Source organism: Symphalangus syndactylus, chromosome 3 (genome assembly GCF_028878055.3).
Source record: "Symphalangus syndactylus isolate Jambi chromosome 3, NHGRI_mSymSyn1-v2.1_pri, whole genome shotgun sequence".
NCBI classification, from domain to species: domain Eukaryota; kingdom Metazoa; phylum Chordata; class Mammalia; order Primates; family Hylobatidae; genus Symphalangus; species Symphalangus syndactylus.
The window spans coordinates 43,227,451-43,252,452 of NC_072425.2; the positions used below are offsets into that span (position 1 = coordinate 43,227,451).

General features: G+C 40.7%; 2 protein-coding genes and 1 long non-coding RNA gene across 4 annotated transcripts in view; 2 read left to right on the plus strand and 1 right to left on the minus strand.

Moving 5' to 3' along the window:
- LOC129479090 (uncharacterized) overlaps positions 1-15,541 on the minus strand; it is a 125,169-nt gene extending 109,628 nt beyond the window's left edge. For both annotated transcript variants that reach the window (XR_008656552.2, XR_008656551.2), the window contains exons 1-2: positions 15,242-15,541; positions 10,441-10,531 (exon numbers count right to left, since the gene is read on the minus strand). This is a non-coding gene — a long non-coding RNA (uncharacterized lncRNA). The remainder of the gene's footprint in view (positions 1-10,440; positions 10,532-15,241) is intronic.
- Positions 1-25,002, plus strand: part of GRIN3A (glutamate ionotropic receptor NMDA type subunit 3A) — a 168,579-nt gene that overhangs the window by 119,142 nt on the left and 24,435 nt on the right. Inside the window, exon 6 of the mRNA XM_055271635.2 lies at positions 4,987-5,138. Coding sequence (XP_055127610.1) covers positions 4,987-5,138 — 152 coding nt within the window. The remainder of the gene's footprint in view (positions 1-4,986; positions 5,139-25,002) is intronic.
- Positions 23,723-24,660, plus strand: PPP3R2 (protein phosphatase 3 regulatory subunit B, beta). The gene has a single exon (XM_055271640.2). The coding sequence runs from the start codon at positions 23,803-23,805 to the stop codon at positions 24,322-24,324; it is 522 nt and encodes a 173-aa protein (XP_055127615.1). The 5' UTR covers positions 23,723-23,802; the 3' UTR covers positions 24,325-24,660.

A 25,002-nucleotide genomic window follows, 5' to 3' on the forward strand; every position in this document is an offset into this window, starting at 1 on the left:
TTTTAACAAATAACTCTTCTCATCACATAATTTATTTTCCTATTTTTCCCATCATTCCATATGCATAGTTTGTTTTCATTAGCTAAAAATGATTGTTATTGCTAGAAATCATTAAAATATCAATATTCAATACATGTATTAAAATAGAAATTTTAAAGGGATAGTAATCTGTTTTTAGCAACTGATTGCTAATTAACCTAGACATGACCGAGTGGAGTGATATAATATTTATTATTTCTTGTGTAACAATTTTTATAAAAGTCTCTGAAACTTCAACATAGCTTTTTCATTAGGGAATCTTAACACTTTTGTTGTAGTGCCAAAATTCTATTCTTAGAATATGTAGATTTATTATAAGTCTGAAATTAAGAATTTAAAACTTTCTTATCATATACTTTTGTCTTATCTACCAAAAATATCGTGATCAAGAACCAATTCAAGATGCCATCTTTCATCCTCTCCTCTGGTGCCAATCTCTTGTTCCTCTGAATTTTCACGGAGCTTCGCCTGACCTCATTGTGTCCTAGGCATTGTATTTTACCTTTTTTTGAATTTATGCCTCACTCATCTTTCTTTTCTTTTTTTTTTTTTTTTTCTGAGACGGAGTCTCGCTCTGTCGCCCAGGCTGGAGTGCAGTGGCGCAATCTTGGCTCACTGTAAGCTCCGCCTCCCGGGTTCACGCCATTCTCCTGCCTCAGCCTCTCCGAGTAGCTGGGACTACAGGCGCCCGCCACCACGCCCGGCTAATTTTTTTGTATTTGTAGTAGAGACAGGGTTTCACCGTGGTCTCGATCTCCTGACCTCGTGATCCGCCCGCCTCAGCCTCCCAAAGTGCTGGGATTACAAGCGTGAGCCACCACGCCCGGCCCTCACTCATCTTTCTTTACCAAGAAAAGTCAAGTAACTTTCTACCAATTTGTGTAGTTTTTTTTTTTTTAATGTATAGCTCATTTCACTCATGCCACCATAAGCTTCTTATGGAGAGACTCTGTGTTTGCTTTAACTTGGTAACCTCCATAACATAGGAAGGAGTGCCTGACACAGAATAAGCACTCAAAACATGTTTATGGAATTAATCAATAGATGAATAGGTGAGCAATAAGTGCTTATCAAATGAAAAACAATTCTGCCATGATTACATTAATGTGGGTTGGAATGATTAGCTTTAAGAGGGTTTTAGGAGAAACAATTAGTGAGTGTCCTTGCTAGTGAATTTTCTCATATATATAATCATATACAAGTTAGAGCTGTTCTCACACTATTTCTACATAACTTATTGAAAAGTTTATTAAGTAAAATCTGCCTGTGAATAATGTATATTTATGTTTACTAGAAACAAACCAACAGTTTAGATTATTGTGTTTTTTAAATGAATTACCTGGTTTAAGGCATTACATCGATGTGAATATAGTGTTGAGCCTGCATTAAAGGGAAAGAAATAAGTAGTTCCTTGACATGGTCACATGTTGTAATGGACATGGTGGGAAGAGCATTGGTTTTAGAATCAAACGGACCTACTTTAAAATGCTAGCTTTGCCAACTACTAGCTGTGTGACCTTGGTAGTTTATTCATTCAATCTTTTTTTTTTTTTTGAGACGGAGTCCAGGCTGGAGTGCAGTGGAGCAATCTCAGCTCACTGCAAGCTCCACCTCCCAGGTTCACGCCATTCTTCTGCCTCAGCCTCCCGAGTAGCTGGGACTACAGGTGCCTGCCACCATGCCCAGCTAATTTTTCGTATTTTTAGTAGAGATGGGGTTTCACTGTGTTAGCCAGGATGGTCTTGATCTCCTGACCTCATGATCCACCTGCCTCAGCCTCCCAAATTGTTGGGATTACAGGCATGAGCCACTGAGCCCGGCCTATTTATTCAATCTTTAAGTCTCCAAGTAATACACATTCTGGCGTGGGTTCATGTAGGGATACATGTGGAATAGTGCTTGGCACACAGTAGAGCCCAGTATGTCCTAGTACTTATTATTAGAATCCAAGGATGATTTAAGCCAGCTGTGTGCCACAGTCTGTTGTTGTTGTTGTTGTTGTTGTTGAAAACTATTGACCCAGGGAGGAAAAACACACTGATATTCGGCAAACCTGCCTAATTATCCTAACCATCAACCCACTCCTACCAGATAGTAGCAAGTCCTCCTACACTCTGTTCTTATATGGCCCAGTTCTCCCTTATGGTGCCTATCTCAATTGTAATGAAATAATAATTATGCTGTGTCTTGTTTAATATCTGTCTCCCCTGTAGAGTGTACATTCCATCACAGCAGAGACCATATCCACCTTGGTCACTGCTAAGTCCTGACCACTTAACATGGTGCCTATTTACTCAGGGAATATTTGTTGCATGAATGAATGAGTGAATGAATAAATGAATGTGTGAGTGAGTCAGTGAATCAGTGAATATTATGATATGCTTGTGCCTAGTATTGTGCCTGATGGGCAAATAAGTCCTGAATAAATGTTTGTGCAGTTGAATTGGCAACAGCATTCATTATGTTTCTAAAGAAAACTGATTACTTCCTTCTAATAAATTACCCATTATATTTAAAAATGTTATTTAATAATAACATCAGCAGAATCAAAAGCTACCCATCCGAACTCTTTTGTTTTCAGTCCTGCCTTTCAAATCAAAACTACTAGGCATAAAACAGGCACTCAAAATAGCTCTTTGAATGGAAAATTCTAATCATGCTTTTGACATTGTCATCATTTTCTTGACTCCCTATTGCTAAGGAACAAATAATGTTATGAGAAAAAAAATACAATCCATTAAAACTCAGTTTTTTATGCGTTATTTCATCTCTTTTATTGGTTATACACACAGCTCAAATTTTTTTTTTTTAAAGAAAAAGATTGTGTATCTGCATTAAAAAAGGAACAAAAGGGTCGGGCGCAGTGGCTCACGCATGTAATCTTGGCACTTTGGGAGGCTGAGGCCGGCGGATCACAAGCTCAGGAGATCGAGACCATCCTGGCTAACATGGTGAAACCCCGTCTCTACTAAAAATACAAAAAATTAGCCGGGCGTGGTGGCCGGCGCCTGTAGTCCCAGCTACTTGGGACGCTGAGGCAGGAGAATGGCGTGAACCCTGGAGGCTGAGCCAAGATTGAGACTGTCTCAAAAAAAAAAAAAAGGAACAAAAATCGGTGTTCTTGAAATTGAATTGTAAAATAGAATAATTACAGGAGGTATTTGTTTCCACTTTGGATGCTTGACAATCTTTTAGTCTTTATCCACGAAAAAGGAACTATATTTTTAATCTCTCTTCCTCAATCATGTTGAAGGCAAAAAAAAAAAACTCTTTGGGGTTTTTTTTTTTTTTACTGTTCTGTCCAATAACTGAAACAAAATGTAGCTAATTCGCTTCTTTGACATGGCTTATCAAAGAGATTAACAGTATAGTAACATTTTGGAAAGCAAGTAAAGCCACACAGTGTGAGAATACAGAGTCTAAGCTGACTAATAAAACTCTGACAACAAATTAACTCCATCTTTATGTTCCTCCCTCATTCCTTCCCCTTGCTCCCTTGCCCTACATTACCACCACCCTTTCATTTATCATATCCTTTGTTTTGTTAAAAAAAATAATAAGTATTATCACAGGCTGGGCATGTGGCTCACACCTGTAATCCCATCACTTTGAGAGGCTGAGGTGAGTGGACTGGTTGAGTCCAGGAGTTCAAGACCAGCCTGGGCAACACGGTGAGACCCTATCTCAACAAAAAATACAAAAATTAGCCAGGGTGGTGGTGTGTGCCTGGGTTCCAGCTACTTGGGGGGCTGAGCCGGGAGGATCACTTGAGCCCAGGAGGTCAAGGCTGCAGTGAGCCATGATGGCACCACTGCACTCCAGCCTGGGCAACAGAGCAAGACCCTGTCTCAAAAAGAAAAAAAAGTATTATCACATATATATGCATATATATGTATTCCTAAAACTTATATTGTTTGGTTTTGAATGTTTTAATATTTACACAATGAATTCATGCTGCAAGTAATCTTCTGGAACTGACCTTTTTCACTCAATGGCATATTACTAAGGTCATCCATATTGTTGCCTCTAGTTCTAGTTCATATAGTTTTGATTATGTAATATTCCATCTATGCAAATAGTCCACAGTTTCATTACTCATTCTCTTGTCAAAGAAAATTTGGGTTGTTTCCAATTTTTGCTATTATGAACAGTTCCTCTAAGAACATTTTTGTACGTATCTCCTGGTATGCTTGTGGCGGAGATCTTTGGGAATGGACTCAGGAGCAGAATTGCTGGTCTTAAAATATGTAAATGTTCAACCATACAAAATAATACCAAACTGCTTTCCAAAACAATTGTATCAATTTTCAGTTTGCATTACAGCAAGCAATATATAAATAATCTTATTGATCCTCATCTTCTCTAATACTTGGTATTACTTCTTATTTATTTTTGGACAATTTAAGCTGATTTTTATAAGTTCCTGTTGATGTTTTAGTTCTCATACTGTATTGTTTATTCACATGGTCTTATTACATTATTCAAAAATTAAAAACAAATTTAAAAAAGTAAGAGAGGGTCATGCTTTAATGCTGATAAGAGAATGTCATCAACCACAGACTAAGATTAATCCAATTTTGTGTATTTAAGGTTCAGAAGAGGGGTTCTGGAAGAGGTAGATAGGAAATCCTAGCCCTGATAAAGACCTCAAAGATTACCTCTAAGGAATCTCTTAATGGGAAAGGCAGAAGATCTTAAAATTTTTCACTAATACACTGTGCACAGCCCATTCCTCTCCTTTTCCGATTCAATTCATCTACCCAGAGATGTAGCTGATTTAAGGGTAATCATGACGAGGAATGTCTTTGAGTGCTTTGAAAGAAAGTTGATGAAAACTCATCACGCCCTTTTTTTAGGTCTGAATGCAGTATCACACAAGTATGTACTGTGGTGGCAATCTCTCAGGAAGGGTGTAAAAAACTCATCTAAGATTGTATTTTCTCCTAGGATACGGCATTGGCCTCCCACCCAACTCTCCATTGACCTCCAACATATCCGAGCTGATCAGTCAATACAAGTCACATGGGTTTATGGATGTGCTCCATGACAAGTGGTACAAGGTGGTTCCCTGTGGCAAGAGAAGTTTTGCTGTCACGGAGGTATGGAAAGACTGCTGAAAATGGTGACACATTGTATAGCTGTACCTCAGAGAACATAAGGAAATGCTATTACTTGTGCCTCATCATCTAGGTTATTGCGTTTACTAGACTCTTACCTAATATTTGGATTATTTTTTACTTTGCCCAAAAAGTGTCCATTCCTATAGGAATTTACAGGGAAGTGGGTTTGTTTTAGATTTAAATGTGATGCTATTTTGATGAGCAAATATCTAAATTTCTACTATTCCCCCATAACCTCTATCCACAAGTACAGAAGAAATGCTGTTCTGAATTACAGCAATAGTATCTGAGATTGACATGAACAGTGTTTGATTTAATCGTTAATTGATAGACATGATGTGTACTTCAAAATATCCTGCAAAATCTAATCAAAACATTGCTAACTTACCAATGGTTACCACCTAAAGATAAAGCCTTCGTGGATGTAGAAAAATAGACATACCTTAGCGAGTACTTCTTAGATTACAGAGTCATAGATTTTTAAAACTGAAAACAATCAATTCCCTTCTTTTATAGTTAGGAAAAGAATACCTAGAGATAATCAGTGGTTTCCCCAAGGCACACAAATAATCAGAATCTCTTTCTATTGCAGTACTCTGACTTTACAATGTAATTAGAAAGAAACCTATAAAATAAGGCAGAAATTGGATGATTAAAATTGGAGACTGGAAGGTATAACCAGAGTCACAGGCTCAGATATTTAAAAGAGGAGCCAAATATACCTGAACAAGGTCAGCCTGACAATTAAAAAAAAAAAAAAAAAAACACCTAAAGTGAATAATAATGGTTTCAAGTAGTCTCTATTTGCCAAGAACTCCCAAATTTGTATTTCAACACAGACCCTTCTTCTGAGCTCCAGACCATATATCCACCTTCCTATTTGACATCTCCACTTGAATATCCTCCAGCATCTCAAATTTAACTTGTCAAAAGCTGAAACTTGATCTTCCCTCCTAAATCTATTTTTCCTCCTGTGCCTCACATCTTGGTAATGGCTCCTCTGGCCATCTAGTCACTCATTCTGGAAACTGGCAAGGATCCTTAATGCTTCCCACATCTCATCTTCCACATTCATCAACAAGCCATGTCTTTTCCTTCTATAAAATATGCCTCGAATATGCCCATTTATTGTCATCTCCACTGTTGTCACTCGAGTCCAAGCCATCATTCTTCACCTGGACCACTATAAAAGTCTCCTAACTAGCTCTCTGCTTTCACTCCTGCCTCCTCAAATTTGTTGTCCACATGGCAGATCATTCTTCTGCTTAGAAGCCTGCAGTGGCCTCCCATGTTAATGGGACAAAAATCTGAAATGTTGGCATGGCCCACAATGCCCTGTGGGACCTGGCCCTGCCCACCTCCCAGCCACTTTCCTCCTGGCTTCCCTGCACAGGCTGTTGCCTCCTCTTCCTCAAATACTCCATCCTCTGACACTTGCTCAGCTGAATCCTTTATATTATTAACTCCCAGCTGAAATCTCCCTTCTTCAGACTCTGATAATCCCAGACCAATATGAATCATATCTCCCTTTATAATCTCATATATCTCACATTATTTCATAGCAGTTGTCATAATTTATAAATCATACTCTTTCAAAAAATATACTTAATTGAGTTTTTGTTTTAGTGTGTCCCTTCATTAAACTGTAAGAGCTTGGGGAGGGACAAAGATTTTGTTTACAATTGTATTCTCAGTGTCTCATATATAGCAGCACTCAGTAAGTGATTGTGGAATAAAGAATTAGAGAAATTGAACAGCATACCTGAGAAAACATTGGGGAGCAGAAGGCAAAAGCATACATCGGGAGTGAAATTGGTAGTGTACTGGGACAAATAGTGTCCCCCCAAAATTAATGTCTACCTAGAACTTCAGAATGTGACCTTATTTGGAAATAGGGTCTTTGAAAATGTATTTAATGAAGTTAAAATGAGGCCATACCGTAGTCAAGTGAGCCCTAAATTCAATTATGGGTATCCTTGTAAGGAGACCCTGTGGAGAGACACACAGGGAAAAAGTCCACATGACAACAAAGGGAGAGACTGAAGCATGCAGCTACAAGCCAAGGACATGCTAAAGATTGCCAGCAATCCTCAGAAGCTAGGAGAGAAGCACAAAACACGTTGTCCCTCAGAGCCTCCAGAGGGAACTAACCCTGCTGACACCTTGATTTCAGACTTTTGGCCTCCTAAGCTGTGAGGTAATAAATTTCTGGTTTGTTTGTTTGGTTGGTTTTTTTTTTTGAGACAGAGTCTCACGCTGTAACCCAGGCTGGAGTGCAATGGCATGATCTCGGCTCATTGCAAGCTCCGCCTCCCAGGTTCACGCCATTCTCCTGCCTCAGCCTCCTGAGTAGCTGGGACTACAGGTGCCCACCACCACACCTGGCTAATTTTTTTGTATTTTTAGTAGAGACGGGGTTTCACCGTGTTAGCCAGGATGATCTCGATCTCCTGAGCTTGTCATCCACCTGCCTCGGCCTCCCAAAGTGGTGGGATTACAGGCATGAGCCACCACGCCTGGCTAAATTTCTGTTGTTCTAAGCCAACCTCTTCCTCAAATACTCCATCCTCTGACACTTGCTCAGCTGAATCCTTTATATTATAAACTCCCAGCTGAAATCTGTTTTTTACATTTGTTACATCAGCCCTAGGGAACTAATACAGATAGCTGATACACATCTAGATGATAAGGATAAAAATGTAGATAGATAGATAGATGATAGATAGATAGATAGATAGATAGATGCAAGCTGATCAATGCCCTTGATAATTAAATTTACTTCTGATTATCCTGGAAGCCATTACAAAAAGGAATATAAGATGGGTTGGAAATTTTTTTAATTGGAAAAAGAAGTTAACCTATCTTTAGTTCTAGATTCTAAAATAATTCTTTTTGAAAAATGGCATTGAGTAACAGAGTTAGCAATGTTTACAAGATGCAAAAACATTTCTCCTCTGGATAACTTTTGTATTGATCAAACATTTGAAGGAAGCATAGAGGAAAATGGGGACTTAGGGAGCTAGCACGTTCTGTTTCCTACCATGTGATAGAAACTGTACAAGGAACATTAACTTTGGTTCTCACTACAACCCTGTAAGGTAGACATTTTTATCTTTGTTTGGAGAGATTTGCATGGCGTTTCCTAAAAGAAATGAACTTGTGCCTACACCAGTCAATTCAGTTAATTCAACCAAGGAAGGAAACAAACCAGTTGCCTAACCTGTGCCAAATAACAATCACTTGGTGTTTTCTGTCATTTGTTGTGACCACAGCTGACTCAAGTCAACATCTTCAAGTGATTCAGAATTGACAGCAAGACAAGGCTGGGTGCAGTGGCTCATGCCTGTAATTCCAGCGCTTTGGGAGGCCAAGGCAGGCAGATCATTTGAGCTCAGGAGTTCAAGATCAGACTGGGCAATGCAGTGAGACTCTATCTTTACAAAAAAGATTTTTAATTTAAAAAATTGGAGAGCAAAGCATTAAGAGAAGAGGAGCCTCCCAATCCTGTCCCCAAAGCCAGCATTACTGAATGATTTTAACCTCCCTGATCACATGCAAGCTTCTAGGCTATTGTCATTCCAGAGGATCATCTGACCAAGACTTCAGCTGGAGGGACCATATGATTCCTAGGTGGAGGAGTACCTAAGGACAGACGGCTCTGCAGACTCAGAACCTAACTCTACCCAGACACGCAGAAGGGAACACACTATTGGAGACTTACCAACACAATTATTAACATAAACCTATGTCAAATTTATTCCAAAGTAAAAGTAACTAACCTAAAACAAGATACATCGGAAGCCATACATTTCTGGATTTGAATCCTGTCTCTACTATTAACAGCTGAATTGCTTAACTGCTCTTAAGTCTGAGTTTCCTCATCTATGAATGGATATGATAAAACCTGTCATCCCATTTTGTTCTAAGAATAAGAGGTCATTTATGGAAGCACAGCATGGTGAATAGTAAATAATAGAAGTACTAATTCTTCCTCTCCCTACATTAGGGTATCTTCAGGTGTCTTTCTATGGCTCTTTTTAAAGTGAAGAAATATTCCCAGATACCCTCCATTAGATTTCCTCATATTTCATTGGCCAAAATTATATCTTCTGCCTATGCCTAAGCCTATCATTGGTGAGGGAATGGGTTCATCATGATGGATTAGGCCAATCATGACTCATCCCCTAGCGTTGGCAATTGCACAGCCTCCCTTGAAACACAGGGTCAAATCACGAAGTGTGAAGGCCTAAACAAAAGCAGGGTTCCTTAGGAAGGAAGAGACAGAAGAATATATGTTGAATAAGCATCCAACCACTTCTACTGTCACTCTGCAGACTTTGAAAGCTGCTTCTTCTCTCATCCTACCTACCACCAGCCATCTGCACAATGAGGTATTTTGATTTAATCGTCTGCAAAGCAAGTCCTCCCAGCTTTGATACAGTGATTCTGGCTTCCCTTAATATTTTCCTAAAATATGAATATTCAGTATTCTATACAGTATAGTGTAATGGTTAGAAACATGGGCTTTGAAGACAATTCTATATTTGAATCCCAGCTCTACCAACTGTGATACCAGGACATGTTATTTGAGCATTTTGAGGCTCAGCTTCTACAAACTGGGGAGATAGTCATATATACTTTATAGGATTGTGGTAAAAATGAAATTCGATAGTGCTTTTCAAATATTGAGCATATTCCTACATATGATAACCACAAAGTTACCCATGTTCTTAAGGATTATTAGGTTTCACCATATATGTTACAGGGCTATATGGATTTATCAGCAATTTCAAACAAAATCAAATTAAGTATAGACCAAAAAAAAAGATGTTTTGAAAAACAAGTATCAGTGAAAGCCATAAACTGTTGAGATGATGCATCTAAAATACAGCAAAATTTTTTCCATTGCAGTTTTTAACAGGCCAAATTTAGGGGAATGGCAGTTGGGAAATTCTAGATGTAGTCAGCTGGAAGCATTGAATAAGAGGCTAATATCAGGATCAAGTTGTGCTTGTCAAGGCAATGCTGGGCCCACATTCCAGGTCAGCTAAATTTGAAAGAGAACTAGGAATGATAAGAATGGAGGAAAGTTGTGCCCTTACTAGAACTTCAGAGACAGAAATAGCAGAGTTCTGGTAACATCAGTGTGTGTAGAGATAGGAGGTACACACACACACACACACACACACACACACACAGCACTTCTTCCTCAGGGATGGTGGCCAGCTGTATGGTGTATCCTGGTCTATGGAATAGGAAACTATTTTGTAATGATGCTTACCTGGGTACATTGAAACAGCAATGCATATTCTTGTGTGACATTTTTGTTCTGAACAACCTAAGACAGAATTTCAGGATTGTCCTCACAGAACCTAAAGATAGAACATAAAACCAGTCTTCAGTTCATTGACTGAGCTTGGTCTCCTCTGCACAAAGACCCTCTGCCTGCTGGATTTCCCATTGCTCAATACACTAAGTCTCCAGCTGCTACTTTTTTCTTAACTTTCTCCCAGAAAAGGTCAGAAGGAGAAAGCATACTTATTAATGCTTCGCTTGCCATCCCTTTTGCCTCAAATGTCATACACTGCCGGGCTCTGTTAGTGTAGGGAACCGGGATTAGCTTTGAAATCAGACAAGCCCTCCTTGAAGCCTGCTTCAACCACCAACTTACTTTTGGCGAGTGCCTTAATCCAGCCCTGCTTTAGCTTCTTCATCTCATCAGTGACTCTCGTGTGGAGTAAATAAAATGATGGTCTCATACACACGGCCCTCCTCCTTCTCCCTGTTCAGGGGGTGGAGTGCAAGGCACAGTGTGGAAGAACAAGGTATATACTCTGGATGGTTCCCCTCCCAACAGGTGCCCCTGATCCCTGAGGATTCCATTTTTCGGTTTACTTTTTACCTTACATACCGTTTGGCTAGTTATATTTCCTGTGTAAGTCTGTTGCTATACAGCAATTAAACACTTTCACTCTGAAAAAAATTCTAGTTTAGATAACAAATTATATGATGACTTAGTAATAAAATCACTAGGTGCCTTTTTCCCCCATTTCTGGCAGTTAGACATTAATACTTGGCCCAATGTGAGAACCTTGACCTATTCACCTTCCATCTCTTTGCAGCCCCAGAGCTATCTAGCCGCAGTTTCTCTGGAAGATAAACTCACTTTTTTTTTTCGTGAATTCCAGGGCTTTGTCTGCTCCCCAGAGGCACTTAGGAAATTGCAGGTCCAATTCTGCCGACCAGACTCTGGCAATTTTCAAAGAGGAATTTTAAATTGACCTCAGATGTTTCCCCACAGTCCTCCCTGCACACCTGTGCCTCTGCCCACAGTGGACTCATTGTCAATCAGTGCCATTAGGGAAAACACATGGCAGGGTGTAAATTTCCTTCGTTTTCTTTTGACTCAGCAGAAAAAAAAAACAACGTAATTTTTTTCTACTCCCCAAGTGAATTTAAGAGCTCCAGAGCGAGAGTTTTATGACATCGCTTATTCGCAAACCAGGAAAGCAAGGCAGCAGACCACAGTTTAGCAACCTTTAAAATTCTTCAAGGGATTACTGACACATCCAGACGATAACTTCTTTCTTTTTGCAAGCCTCCTTTAAATAATAGTTTGAATAATGCACTTTTTACCAAATGGAACTAGTCAGGAAGAAAGAGGAAACAGTGGTATTGGTGGGAAGCAGATAGAACACTCCAATGATCAAAGGAGAATTTTAAAGAAACTGTTTGCAAAAGTATGATTTAAGGAAACCAGTGAAGATACTACAGTCTCCCAGGGCAGGTGAAGTGAGGGAGCCATTAACACATCTAGGTTCAAAGGGAAGAATTAAGAGAGCCATTTCTAGAACCCAGGGAGAAATGGGAGAGGGCTTTCTAAGAGCCATGGCCATTTGACCAGGGGTACAGCCATCCCACAGCGACCTGCCTGGAAGACACCCAGGGAATAAATACCTGAGTTTGGTCTCCTCCTACCCTTGCATCTTCTACCTCAAGCCAAGGGAGCCTGTTGATATGGTGCAGAGAGGTCCACTTCCCAGGGCACAAAGCAGGAGGAAGAAAGGTGGAGAGTAGATCTGGAAGGGCAGAAGAATGTGGGATGGAGTCAGCCACAGAAAAGTGGCCGCAACCCAACCGTCTGAGAGTGTGCAGCCTCTGCACCTCCAGACAGGGGTCCAGCCTGCAGGGAGAGAGACCATGCCCTTGCACTTGTTGGGGAGGAGAGAGAAGTACAATCAAGTCCACTTAAATGACCTTGGTCTTGGGAGTCAGACCACCCTGGCTCTCCCATCACTATGAGGAGGCAGCTCTATGTCCTTGAGAAAATGACCTAACCTCTCTGAGCCTCAGTTTAATGCATATCTTACTTGATTGTTACAAGATTTTCTTGCTGAATCCAGGGATCTCCTCCGTTGTTATTGAGTACTGAGGGAAACAAATACATACTAAGCAAGAAACCAAACATTAGAGTGAAAGCTCTAACCTTGGAACCCAGAGACCTTGATTGCATGGGATAGGGAAAAGGAGAAGCATATTTTGAAACAGTCCAAAAGTAAATCATTAAACTCTCCAGGGATTTTATTATCAGGGGAAGTGCGCAGCAGGAAACAGTGCCCCATATCTGAACTTTCCCGATCTTTTGCCTCACCTTATTCCTGAAACCACCAGCCTCCAACTGACCTTCAGTCCATTCTTGACCTTTCCTATCCTCCCCCAGCCTTTACCTTCACCCACTAAAAGATGGATCCATAGGGCACGGATGGAGTGAAGATAGCTATTAACCTCGTTATGAGGTAGTTTTAAAAATGGAAGTTTAAATGGTTTGTTTTTAAGGAGCATGGTATAGGTGCAAAAGTAAAAGTAACCATGGTATCAAAACATCCACATCAAAATGTCATGAACACAAATTGCTTAACCTCCCTGACTTCCCTACACTGCAAAACTGAGATATTTTATGTTTCTGGCTTGGTATAAAGAATAGAGATAATGTACATCAAAGTGCCTGACACATAGTAGGTGCTGAATGGATAGTGTTAATCATATTTGTCCTGACACTGCTGCGAACCAGTTCCATGACCTTTGACAAATCACTTCACTTCTCTAAACTTGTTTCTTTGCCTTAAAATAAAGGCCCGTGTACCATGGCCAGCAAAGAGACGCTGTGATTCTCAAGTAGGATTGTTTGAGAGGATTCCTGGCCTGACTAATTGAAGATATGGATCCCGGGGCACAGAGGAGGACAGTGGACTGACCGGCCTCCAGCCTGGGCTGCCCGTACTCGGCCAGGGACCCAGACTTGATTCCCAAGGACCACCAAAATGCATATATGATATATTAATATGTGTTTACCTATTAATATTTATTGAGGAAATGGAGTTCCCTCACAGCAGATCCATTCTTCCCTCTGTTAACTTCTTGGAAGGGCAAAGGGAAGGGTTAGTCAACTATACGTTGAAAGCCAAAGGGAATCCCACAAGTCACATTGAGAAGCTTCAATGCCGATCAGTTTTTTCTGTCCAGTTTGTCTTTAATACATATTAAAAACTCAAAGGGAATGGTTAGGGCAGTGGGGGAGGGCAGTTTTAATGCAGTATTTTCTGCTCTTGACAGCTAGTCCACATCTCAACACCCTCCTGCCCCTTTCTCATTCCTACCCCTTCTCTTTTCCATTTAAAATGTCACTGTCTGCTATTCAACCTGATGAAAGTCATGGGGAGGCAAGGAGAGTTAATGACTGTAGATTGCTTTAAATTGAAAACTCATGTATATCAATAGCCACCTTGACAGCTGAGTGCTTTCCTTAGAATAGCCTAAGTAATTAAGTTTAATATTTAAGCCAAGCATAAGGTCAGATGGAACCTATCCACGTAGTATGTTCTGAAAACCCGAAGAAGCACAAAGTTGTACTTGTATTCTTTTATGACATAGAGTAAAATTGGGCCTGAAGAAAGGGAAGCCAGTCTGAGAAAGACCTCATTTTCATCTGTCTTGCTACAGAACAATTTCCAAATTCATTCGTTCTTTCTTTTGCTTCCTTTCTTCCTCTTTTCTTCCCTGTCTTTCCTTTCCTTCCTTACCTTCATTCCTTCCCTTTCTCTCTCTCTTTCTCCCTCCTTCCCTTCCTTCCTTTTCTTTCTTTCTCTTCTTTTCTCCCATCCATCCATTAGCAAACGTGTTGAATTCCCACATACCATGTCCCATGCTGGGTGCAGCCAATGCAGAGATGAATACAGAGCTCACAGGCAGGGAGCTCATAGGAGCTCAAGAGAGACTTGTGGGCCGGGCGCGGTGGCTCACGCCTGTAATCCCAGCACTTTGGGAGGCCAAGGCAGGCGGATAACAAGGTCAGGAGATCAAGACCATCCTGGCTAACATGGTGAAACTCCGTCTCTATTAAAAATACAAAAAAAATTAGCCGGGCGAGGTGGCGGGCACCTGTAGTCCCAGCTACGGGAGGCTGAGGCAGGAGAATGGCATGAACCCCGGGGGGCAGAGCCTGCAGTGAGCCGAGATCGCGCCATTGCACTCCAGCCTGGGTGAAAGAGTGAGACTCCTTCTCAAAAAAAAGAGAGACTTGTGGAAAAAAAACCAATTCCACACCGCCACAGAGGCAGCAATAGATGAAGATATAAGGCAAGCCGTGACACAAACAAGGCCATAATTCACACATGGAAGAGCTAGAAGGAATCAGAGCAGGCTTCCTGGAGGAGGTAACCCCTGTAGCGGGAGAACCCTCCAGGCAAAACCAGAGTAAAACACTGAGGCATGAAATTATAAGCAATGAAATTTGGCCTTGCCCTTCAAAGACACTGTACCCAATCATACCGGATTGACAGAATTGCATGCCCTCTTAATAGTGCCCCTTCCCCAGGAATTCTACAATTACAGGTGGCAGCTTTCTTTGGCCCACTTGTTATGCAGTCACAGGTGGACCCACAAGTAAATTACAGGCCTTTAGTTTTCCTGCGCTCGGCCTTGTAGCTTCCCTATTACCTCGTCAAAGGCAGGGACATCTTTTCTAGTCTTATATGGAAGGCAGTCTAGAATACACAAGAATTTCAGCTCTGGAAGCAACATACCAGGATTTGACTCCCAGCTCCACCACTGTGTGTCTATGCAAGCTGTGCAACTTCCAAAACTTCAGATCTTCCTCCAAACCCCGGAATAATAATAGGGCCTTCCTGAAAGTGTGAAATATATTTAATGAGATAGTTTATGGAGAACACCTGGCTTGACAAATGTTCCCTCCTCCTTCCCTGATTATAGAACCATGCACACAGAAAAAATATATATATATTGGTGAATAATAAGCATAGACAAGAAATTACAGTTGGTGCACCCACCCTCTTAGGCCCATCTTGGCCCCATCTCGAAAAAAGCAGGAGCATCTTATCATTACAAGCATCTTCTAACTCCGACATAAATACTCTTTTATTTATTGCTTATGTATATTACAGAATCAAGTAATTTTTATTGTAAAATGAGAAATGCATGATTCTGGAATTTTCTACTTTTCAAAGTGCTAGTTTAACTAACTTTTGTAGTGTTGTGTTCTTTCTTTGCTCCAGCTCAGTGTCTAAGTATGAATGGAAAAACATGAAGATGCTTTATACAAACCATTAGGCTGCACTTAAAACAGATCTTTACAGAAACAATGGTAACTTGGTCTTTGCATGTAGTCAATGGTATTTCAAAGTTAGGCTCCTGTGTGAACAGGCCCAAGACCTACAATTCTCTAGTCTTGTTTTCCCCTCCCTCCATATCATCACAAGATTAGGGCTGCTTCTCTGTTGCTCTCTGGCTACTATAAATAACAGAAGTTTGGATTCTGAGAGAAGGAAAACTAATTTCAGCAAGTGTCTCCTTCACCCTTGCTAATGACCAAGTAAACAGATCTCTCAGAATAAGAGTCCCCTCTTTTATATGCCAGAGATACTTGGGCATAAATTACACCCAAGACCACATACTGTTAAGATTCTTGCTTTTCCCCTGGTTAAATTCAGCAAACTCATGAATATTTATGAAATGCTATTTATTATGCAACTAAAAGGTATGAACGGTGCTCAAACTGATTAGGACTATTGTGAGAGACAGTCTTCCTTCCATTTTTTTAGACTTCCATGCACTAAAGTCTGTGGGGGATCACAGGAAATGGGACTCCTCCCTCATCTCTATTCCCTGTGCAGAGAGGGGTTGCCTCCGGGCTCTGAGGATTCGGGCTTGAAGAACGCAGAGAAAGCATGGAAATGTGTGAAGATTGCCATCTAGTGGCTCTTGATGAGAGTTGTTACAAAATACTGCAAAAGCCGTCTTTTTTCTTTCTCACAAAAGGCAAAAACCAAGTCTAAAAATGTGACAAATTGCCCTGACATTTCCTCCAGGGTATCTGAGGACAATTCCTCCCCATGCGACTGTGGGAGTTGGTAGAATTTCAGGACGTGTTGGATGAGAAGGCAACATCATGAGAGAGCCCTGGAGCCTTTATAGAGATGCCCCTCTTCTCACACAATATAGGTGGCTTCCTGCAACCTGAAAGCTTAGGGCTAGCTGGCCAGGGAAGTCAATGCACGCACATTTGGGGCCTCCTCTGAGCTCCTTCCCTCTGTCCTTCTATCCAATAAGACTTCAGCCTAGTGTTATGGGTTGGATTGTGTACCCCAGAAAAGATTTTGAGGTTCTGAGGTCCTAATTCTCAATACCTCAGAATGTGTTCTGGTTTGGAAATAGGGTCATTGCAGACATGATTGGTTGAGCTGAGATGCAGTCATACTGCAGCAAGAGTGAACCCCAAATCCAGTATGACTGGTATCCTTATAAGAAGCCATCTACCACACGAAGACAGAGACACTCAGGGAGAGCAACATGTGATGATGAAGGCAGAGACTGGATTTATGCATCTGCAAGTCAGGAAGGCCAAAGATGACCACAAACCACCAGGAGCTAGGAAGAGGCAAGCAAGGGTTGCCCTACAGGTTTCAAAGGGAGCATGACCCTGCCAACTCCTTGATTTCAGACTTCTAGCCTCCAGAACTGGGGTACAATAAATTTCTGTTGTTTAAGCCACCCCGTTTGTGCTGCTTCAGTACAACAGCTCTTGCAAAATAATTAGTACGCTCCACATTTTACTTCTAGTGCCTCTTGTATCCCAGCTCAGGCTCTTCCAGACAAGCATTTGTAGCTGTCATTGTTTCCTAGCTGCTCTCCCAGATACTGGTCTCTTGTCCTGTTCAAACTACCCACAAAGCCAGATTAATCTCTCCAAAATATAATAGTGATTAAGTTGTTATTTTGATAAAACTTGTGCTTTCCCTACTGGATAGAAACTAAATGTCTTAGCCAAACATTCAAAACCCTGCTTCATCTGATTCTGTCTAGCTCATCTTCTGCTATTTCGCTCAAGTACTTCAGCCATTATAAGCAACTTGCTAATATCTACACCTGCACTCTTTCCCACTTCTGTGATTATGGTGCTTGTTCCCTTTGTCTCCCTCAGGATCAAATACTTCTTGAAAAAAGAAAAAAGTCTTCCTCTATTGTTCCCCGCAAGAAGTAATTTCTCAATTCTCTGAGTTCTTATAGTTCTTTTCCCTTACCTCTCTGATGACATGTTTTGCTGTCCATCTTGTGTTATTAATTGTAACTCTTTAATGCCTCAGTTCACTCGCTGATCAGTAAGCTTTCTGAGCAAAGACCATCTCTGAATGTCCCAATGCTTTACATGTTAAAACATGATTGAATAAATGATACCCTATAAAGAATAATTGAGTAAATGTCTTTTCTTCAGCGTATGGGGAATGGTCAAACCATCTTATCACTTCATCCAATACCATACTCTCCCTTGACCTCCCTACTCCAGTCACACTGGCATTCTTTCAGTTTCTCCTACTTGTTTTGTTCCTCCTGCCCTAGGGCCTCTTTGCACATGGAGTTTCTTCTACCTGGAACACTCATTCCTTCCCAGAACATCTAGTTAACTTCTTCTGCTTCTTGAGATTGTAAATCAATCATCATTTCCCCAATAAAAGTTTCCTGTTGTCCAAACTCTCCTGGCACCATGTACTTCTCATCTGTAACACTCAAGGCAGGTGCTCCTTTACATCTATGGACATGATAATTTGGTTAATGTCCATCTTCCCATCAAAACTGTAAGCTCCAGGAGAACAGGGACAACAAGAAAAGTATCCACTTTAGGTCACTATTATATTCTTCTCACATAGTAGATCCTCAATAATTATTTGTTGAGAAAACAAATAAATAGCTGAGTATATCTGTGTGCATGTATGCATACAGTCTATTTGAGTTTTTAGGCAAGCCTAAAGTAGGCAATAATTATAATCTCTACCATTCCTGTACCTACTATGTGATAGGCATTGAGCCTACTTCTTATAATCTATCTCATTTAATCCTGAAAGTGATGCTATGAGTTAGTAATCATCATCCTTGTTTTAAAGATGAGTGAAAAGATTCAGATAAGTAACTCTGCCCAAGGTCACAAAGTTGTTAAGTAGCAAAACTTTGATTTAAAACCATACATGCCAAAATTTATTAAACAGCATCTCAGTATTACAAAAGAAAACCAAACAGATGACAAACCTGATGCTCAGAAACAGTTTAAACTCGGGCTATGTGGTTCCACAGTCTACACTGTGGCTAATGTCAGTACACTTAGATATTAAATATGGTGACCAGCAATGCTGCAGAAAGGTGAGAGCTTCCAACCAAATGTCAAGGACCACCTGTATAGCTTCTAGAACAGCTGTGTGACTTGGTCTCCTGACTGGCTTGAAAAATGAAGCCTTATATGAACCTCAGGTCTCATTTCCATTTCTGTTGGTTTGATTTTCCAATGTCAGTTATTTTTACATGTGACCTACTCATATTTCTTTATCTGAAAACTTTTGAGGGAAAAAAATGACTAGCTGAAATAGAGGTGCCATCAAAGCTCCTGGTTTCTTCCAAAACAGTTAGTCAACCCTTTCAATTTACTTGCTTCAGTGAATGTCCTACAGTCCACATCAATCCACAGTGATGAACAGAAAAGTAACAAATAGTGTTTTCCATGGAAATTACTAAGAATCATTTACAGAGAAAATCAAAACAATGGCATTGAGTCCCATAATAATGCTGAACTACATAGTTTATGAAATGTAGAACAATGGGAACTCAACTTCACATTGACTAAAACTCCAGATCTAGCATAATGTTACATCCTCTACAGCACAGAGTAGAATGGTTCTGCTTGTACACCTGAATTATTCCAGTGAAGTGGTACCATCTTCCCAATACTGTCTGTGTAACCATTCACTATTCCTGTGACAAGATTTCACTTCTTACATAACATTTCTATATACGCTACCTCATCTGACTCTTACAATAACACATCAGTAGATAAAGCATGTATAAGTATTATCACCATTTCACAGATGAGGATGTTGAGGCTGGTACAGCAATGGCTTCACTCAAAGGCTCACAGCTAATATGGTAAAGAGCTGAGGCTGGAACCAACTATTTACCCCCATGCTCTCTCCATTACCCTTTCCTACCTCCTAACCACACACTCACATAGGGAAATACAGCTGACTAAGAGTTTTCACACTGGGAGCTCCTTTCTAAATGACTATCAAGCAATTACTCAGGAGAATGTAAGTGAGGAATCCATAAGAGTGCCTGATGGGCCAGTGATGTTGGTTACTGCGTTTCTCAAGTCTGCAATGGAAGGTCTGTAATCAGTCCTCAAAGAGTTTTGAACTGGAGGAGCCAATTTTTATGCTGGTATAGTGTGTGAGCAGCCTGTGGCATACTGTAACCAATACATGAGGAATGTTGTTAAATGGCTATATGTACACTTAAGTGTCCAGGGCAGGCTGGTATCCTTCAAGACTTCATCTCTACTAGCAAGGTAAGTAACAATAAAATTAGTAATAATAGCAATAATGATAATGACATTATATTGACTAACATTAGCTTTAATACTCACAAAAATGTACAAAATATATATTATTGGCCCCATTTTTCATATGGGAAAACTAATGTCAAGCAACTTGTCCAAGGTCTTACTGCTACTAAGTGGACTGTTAAAATTTGATGTTGGGTTGTCCCATTTTAAATCCTTTCTACCTTATAATATAATACCTAATTAATAATACCTAATAATACCTCTTTTTAACCTAATTAATTCAGTCAATTGGGATAATAATTCAACCATCAAATATTTTGGCCTCCAAATCTTTCCTTTTCCATTGAACTGTCCAGATCTGTGCTGTCCACTATGATGGCCACGTGTAGTTACTGAGCACTGGGAATGTTATGAGCTCTAATTGACATGTGCTGTAAATATAAAATACAGTACAAAAAAGTGTAAAACAACTCATTCATAAATGATAATATTGATTACATGTTGAAATGGTAACACTTTGGATATATTGGGTTAATACAAATATATTATTAAAATTCACTTTTTTGCTTTTTAATGTTACTAAAAATTTAAAAATATATATATAATTAGACAGCACTGCTATAGATTATTATTTCAAGATTCATCTACTTTATCCCCACATACTGATCTCACAGAGAATCAACCAGTATGAAAATGTTTTTGCTGTTGAATTATTCTCATGGCATGAGCCTATAACATATCAAAACACTATGTTCTATAGTATATGTCAGATTGTCTTTATTTTTCACCATAATCCAAGCAAGAAAATATCTCATATTGCAAACCCAGAATGACTTGGTATTCCTTTATCATATATATACTATATTTAGTTTTACAACTTTATGAAGTAAACTTTTTACAACTTTATAAACAACTTTATGAAGTAATAGTACTTCCCCTTACTGATGATACTTTCTTTTCAATTATCTGCTGTTCTATTTTTTTGATGTTGTTTGTAACTCACTAAACCAACTTCATCACTCACTAATGTGTTGTAACCCACAGTTTGTAAACACAAGAATGTCTGCAAGTGAGATACTAATTCTATCTACACAGAGGTGAAGGGATATTTTAGCAAATAATAAGATGGACCTGGCAGTAATGAATGAGCTAGTGGAGGCCTGTAGCTATAGCAAGATCTGTGGCCTATTCAGTTGGCAAAACTGAAGGGAGTTCAAAATGCTTCCTCTCTCCTGTAGAGTCAGCACTAATGGACCTGTCTAATGCCCATCTGTTCTGTCTGCTCAGCATTACCCTGTTCTTATAAGGAAGAGCATGTGCTTCTTTTGGTACCTGCTCTTCCTACCCAGCCCCCACTTCCCCCCGACCAGTTCCATCCATGAGGTTCAAATGGAAGCTCCTATATGTTATAAGCCATGTCTGATGGCTCATAGGTGGGAACCCAACCCAAATGAGACCAATCAGAGCCTGTTCCTGGGATTTGTGGGCATCTAACCAGAACAGGGAAAAGTCCATCTTTTCTGATGATAAAATCCCCAAAGTCTTAACTTGGAATCTGTCAGTGGTTCTGTCCTCTGCAATGAGGAAGAGTTGCTTTATCATAGGAGAGAGTGAAGGAAAGAGAAGCAGAGGTGAAAGGCACAGAGAGGTCAATGGGCCCAACTCCTTGCAGGGCCAGCTTCATGGGCATGTGGCCCATGCAGTCTCAGAAGGCCCCATACTTGGTTTAATGTTCTGCTGTGGCCATCTCGAAGCTCTCAATCATTTTCAAACAAAGGACACTGCAAATTACATAACTGGTCCTCAGGCATTGGTTCCAATTTTTCCTTAAACCCAGTGGGATCTTCACCTTTCCTAAGACTGAATCATTCAGCTCTTCTTTACATTATGTGAGATTCTTCCAACAAATTATCTTTTGTGCTAAGCTACTTAGAGATAGATTCTTTTACTTGCAGCCAAGAAACTGGACTACACTGTGGTCAAAGACACAAGATGAGAGAAATAACACAATTCTAGAGGCTCCCAGCCCCACTGCATGCCCAAAAGATAGAGTTCTGTCCTTGCCCTTGAGGTTTCTGATTTTTTCAGAACTGCACCTACATGGCCTGGATATTTCCCCCAGAGAGTCCAGAAAGGTCTTTGTGCTTTAGAAAGAACTCAGGCTATAGTGGTTGGTATCATTAAGAGACCAACACTGATTTTAGGCATCTTGTAATATAATTTCAGGTGGTATCCTTAATATTGCAAATTCAATAGGTTTATATCTAAACTATACCATGCTCATTTCTCTGAATAACTGAAAAGCAAGCAAATAAGTAAAATAAAACACATTCCAATATCACAGTCTAATTGGGAAAGGGGGTTTCATTTGTGTAATGCCCATAATCAACTTTAAAACATATCCATGGATTATCATTTGTTTATAGAAGAAAGTAAAATGGCCAGACCTAATGATAAGGTGATCAGTGGTTTAGTTTTGCTAATTCCAGCATGGTTATCTTTAGACTGATATTTTGGCTGAACTATAGAACACAGAACTTTCCAACATTCTTTAAAGTGAAGGAGTGTTTGCCTCTTTCAGTTCGATTTAGTGGCCTGAGGTTCCCCCAAGTCCCTTTGAACTGTTTGCTCTTGAACCACATTTGTTTCTTATGCATTTGGAGTAATTGATGTGCTCCTAAAGGAAGAAGGAATAGGAGGGGGCATGTGAGATTAGTCTTAAACAGAAAGAACAAATCTAGTTGAAACAAAAGGAGAAAAGTGAGATCATCCAGAGGCTACTGTCACTCTCAACACACACAAAAGGCTTCTTTGGGCACACTGCAGACGTTCCCCCAAGGTATTCTGCAGAATAGCCGCCAGGCACCAACAACAAAGATGTGACTTGAGCATGAGATGATGGATTCGAGGGAACAGAGTGACAGAGGTTGTGTTCTTGAGACCTGTGTCATCTTGAAAAACGCCCTGAATTCAGCATTGTTTATATTCCTCGGGAATATGTTAGTGCCTGTAGGTGATCCATGTAAGAAATTCTACGTGGTATCTGCCTGGTCTCTTACAAACACTCTGAATCCTATGTCCTGAAAAAGGTACAGAAGGATGTCAATCCTGGCTTCCCCTCCCAGGGAATCGTGGAAAACATACTATATCAATGCCTTGATGTGTCACCTTGTTTCGTCCTTACTCTAGGTCTGTAAAGCAAGTATACAGTGTCCTTGGTTGCAGTTCAGTCATTCGGCATATATGTGTTAAGCACATATTGCCTGTGAAGCACTGTGCTTCTGGGATACTGCAGTGAATAATACAAATGTGACTCCTTCTCCTTTGGGGTTTACTTTCTCAGAGAAAAAAAAAAGGAAATAAGTAGATAAAATAATTGCCAGGGGAATTGGGGTTATTATGGAAAGGTACAAGGAGTTTGAGAGAAGGAAAAAGAGAAGGGGCAGCCCAGCTTTCCACCTCTGCCTCTCCTGGGCACCCCCAGGCTCCATTCTCTCCTCCCTATACCCCTGCCCAGAAAGCACCCACCTCCCCTTCCGTCCCCTTTTCCCTCCTTCTTTCCCTCCTCTCTCCGCTCCCTCTCTGACTTGCCGACCCTCCCTCGCTCCCCTGTCCTTTTGCTCGACCAGGGCCCCCGGGAGCCTTCTACCCTCACCCCATGGCCCAACCGTCGGGGCACGCGCCCTGCCCGAGCCCACCGCCCCTGCTCCCTCCTCCGACCCTGTGAGCCGTGGCGGTTGCCAGATGTCCACAATGGGAAACGAGGCCAGTTACCCGGCGGAGATGTGCTCCCACTTTGACAATGATGAAATTAAAAGGCTGGGCAGGAGGTTTAAGAAGTTGGACTTGGACAAATCAGGGTCTCTGAGCGTGGAGGAGTTCATGTCCCTGCCGGAGCTGCGCCACAACCCGTTGGTGCGGCGAGTGATCGACGTCTTCGACACCGACGGTGATGGAGAAGTGGACTTCAAGGAATTCATCCTGGGGACCTCCCAGTTCAGCGTCAAGGGCGACGAGGAGCAGAAGTTGAGGTTTGCGTTCAGCATTTACGACATGGATAAAGATGGCTTTATTTCCAACGGGGAGCTCTTCCAGGTGCTGAAGATGATGGTGGGCAACAACCTGATGGACTGGCAGCTCCAGCAGCTGGTCGACAAAACCATCATCATCCTGGACAAGGATGGCGATGGGAAGATATCCTTTGAGGAATTCAGTGCTGTGGTCAGAGACCTGGAGATCCACAAGAAGCTGGTCCTCATCGTGTGAGCCTTTTTCTTACAAGCACCACCCAACAAATTCTGCTTTCTTCCTTCTCTTTCAAGATTTGCTCAAGACGTCCAACTGTCTTTCTGACTTATCTGGAAGTATTTCTTATTGTGAAGCCATATGTCCTAACAGGAGCTTCATCACCAACTCAGTGCTATTAATTCTCCTTCTCTGAATGACTCAGTGTACCCTATAGGGGGAAGAGCAAGTCAAATGAACATAGTGGGGAAAGAAAAGGAAATGGCTTTTATAAACATCTTTTTCTTCGTTTTGATTCAAAGACCAAACTAGAACTTTAAAAGTTCAAAAATAAGAAAATATACATTTTTGCTGTTATTTCTCATCATTTTGTATATGGGAGGAAATTTATAATTTGCATGGGTGTTAGGTGAACTGTTTTCATTTGCTTGTGTTCAGATATCTTGCCAGATTGTTAACTTCCTATTGTAGCAACAGGGACAAATATGTTTGTCTTTGCTGCGCATCTTGTAATCACTTTTCTTGGGGGACAGAATCCCATCTTTTCCTTCAGCAGATTGCAGCCCCATTCCCCACAATGCATCCAGAAATCGCTGTGCATGTTTGAGGCGTAGGAGTTCATTTGGCCTCCTCCTGACTCATTGCTCCAGCTCCTGAACAGAAACTACCTTCAGGGCTCTTATAGGAAATGCTAAGCCT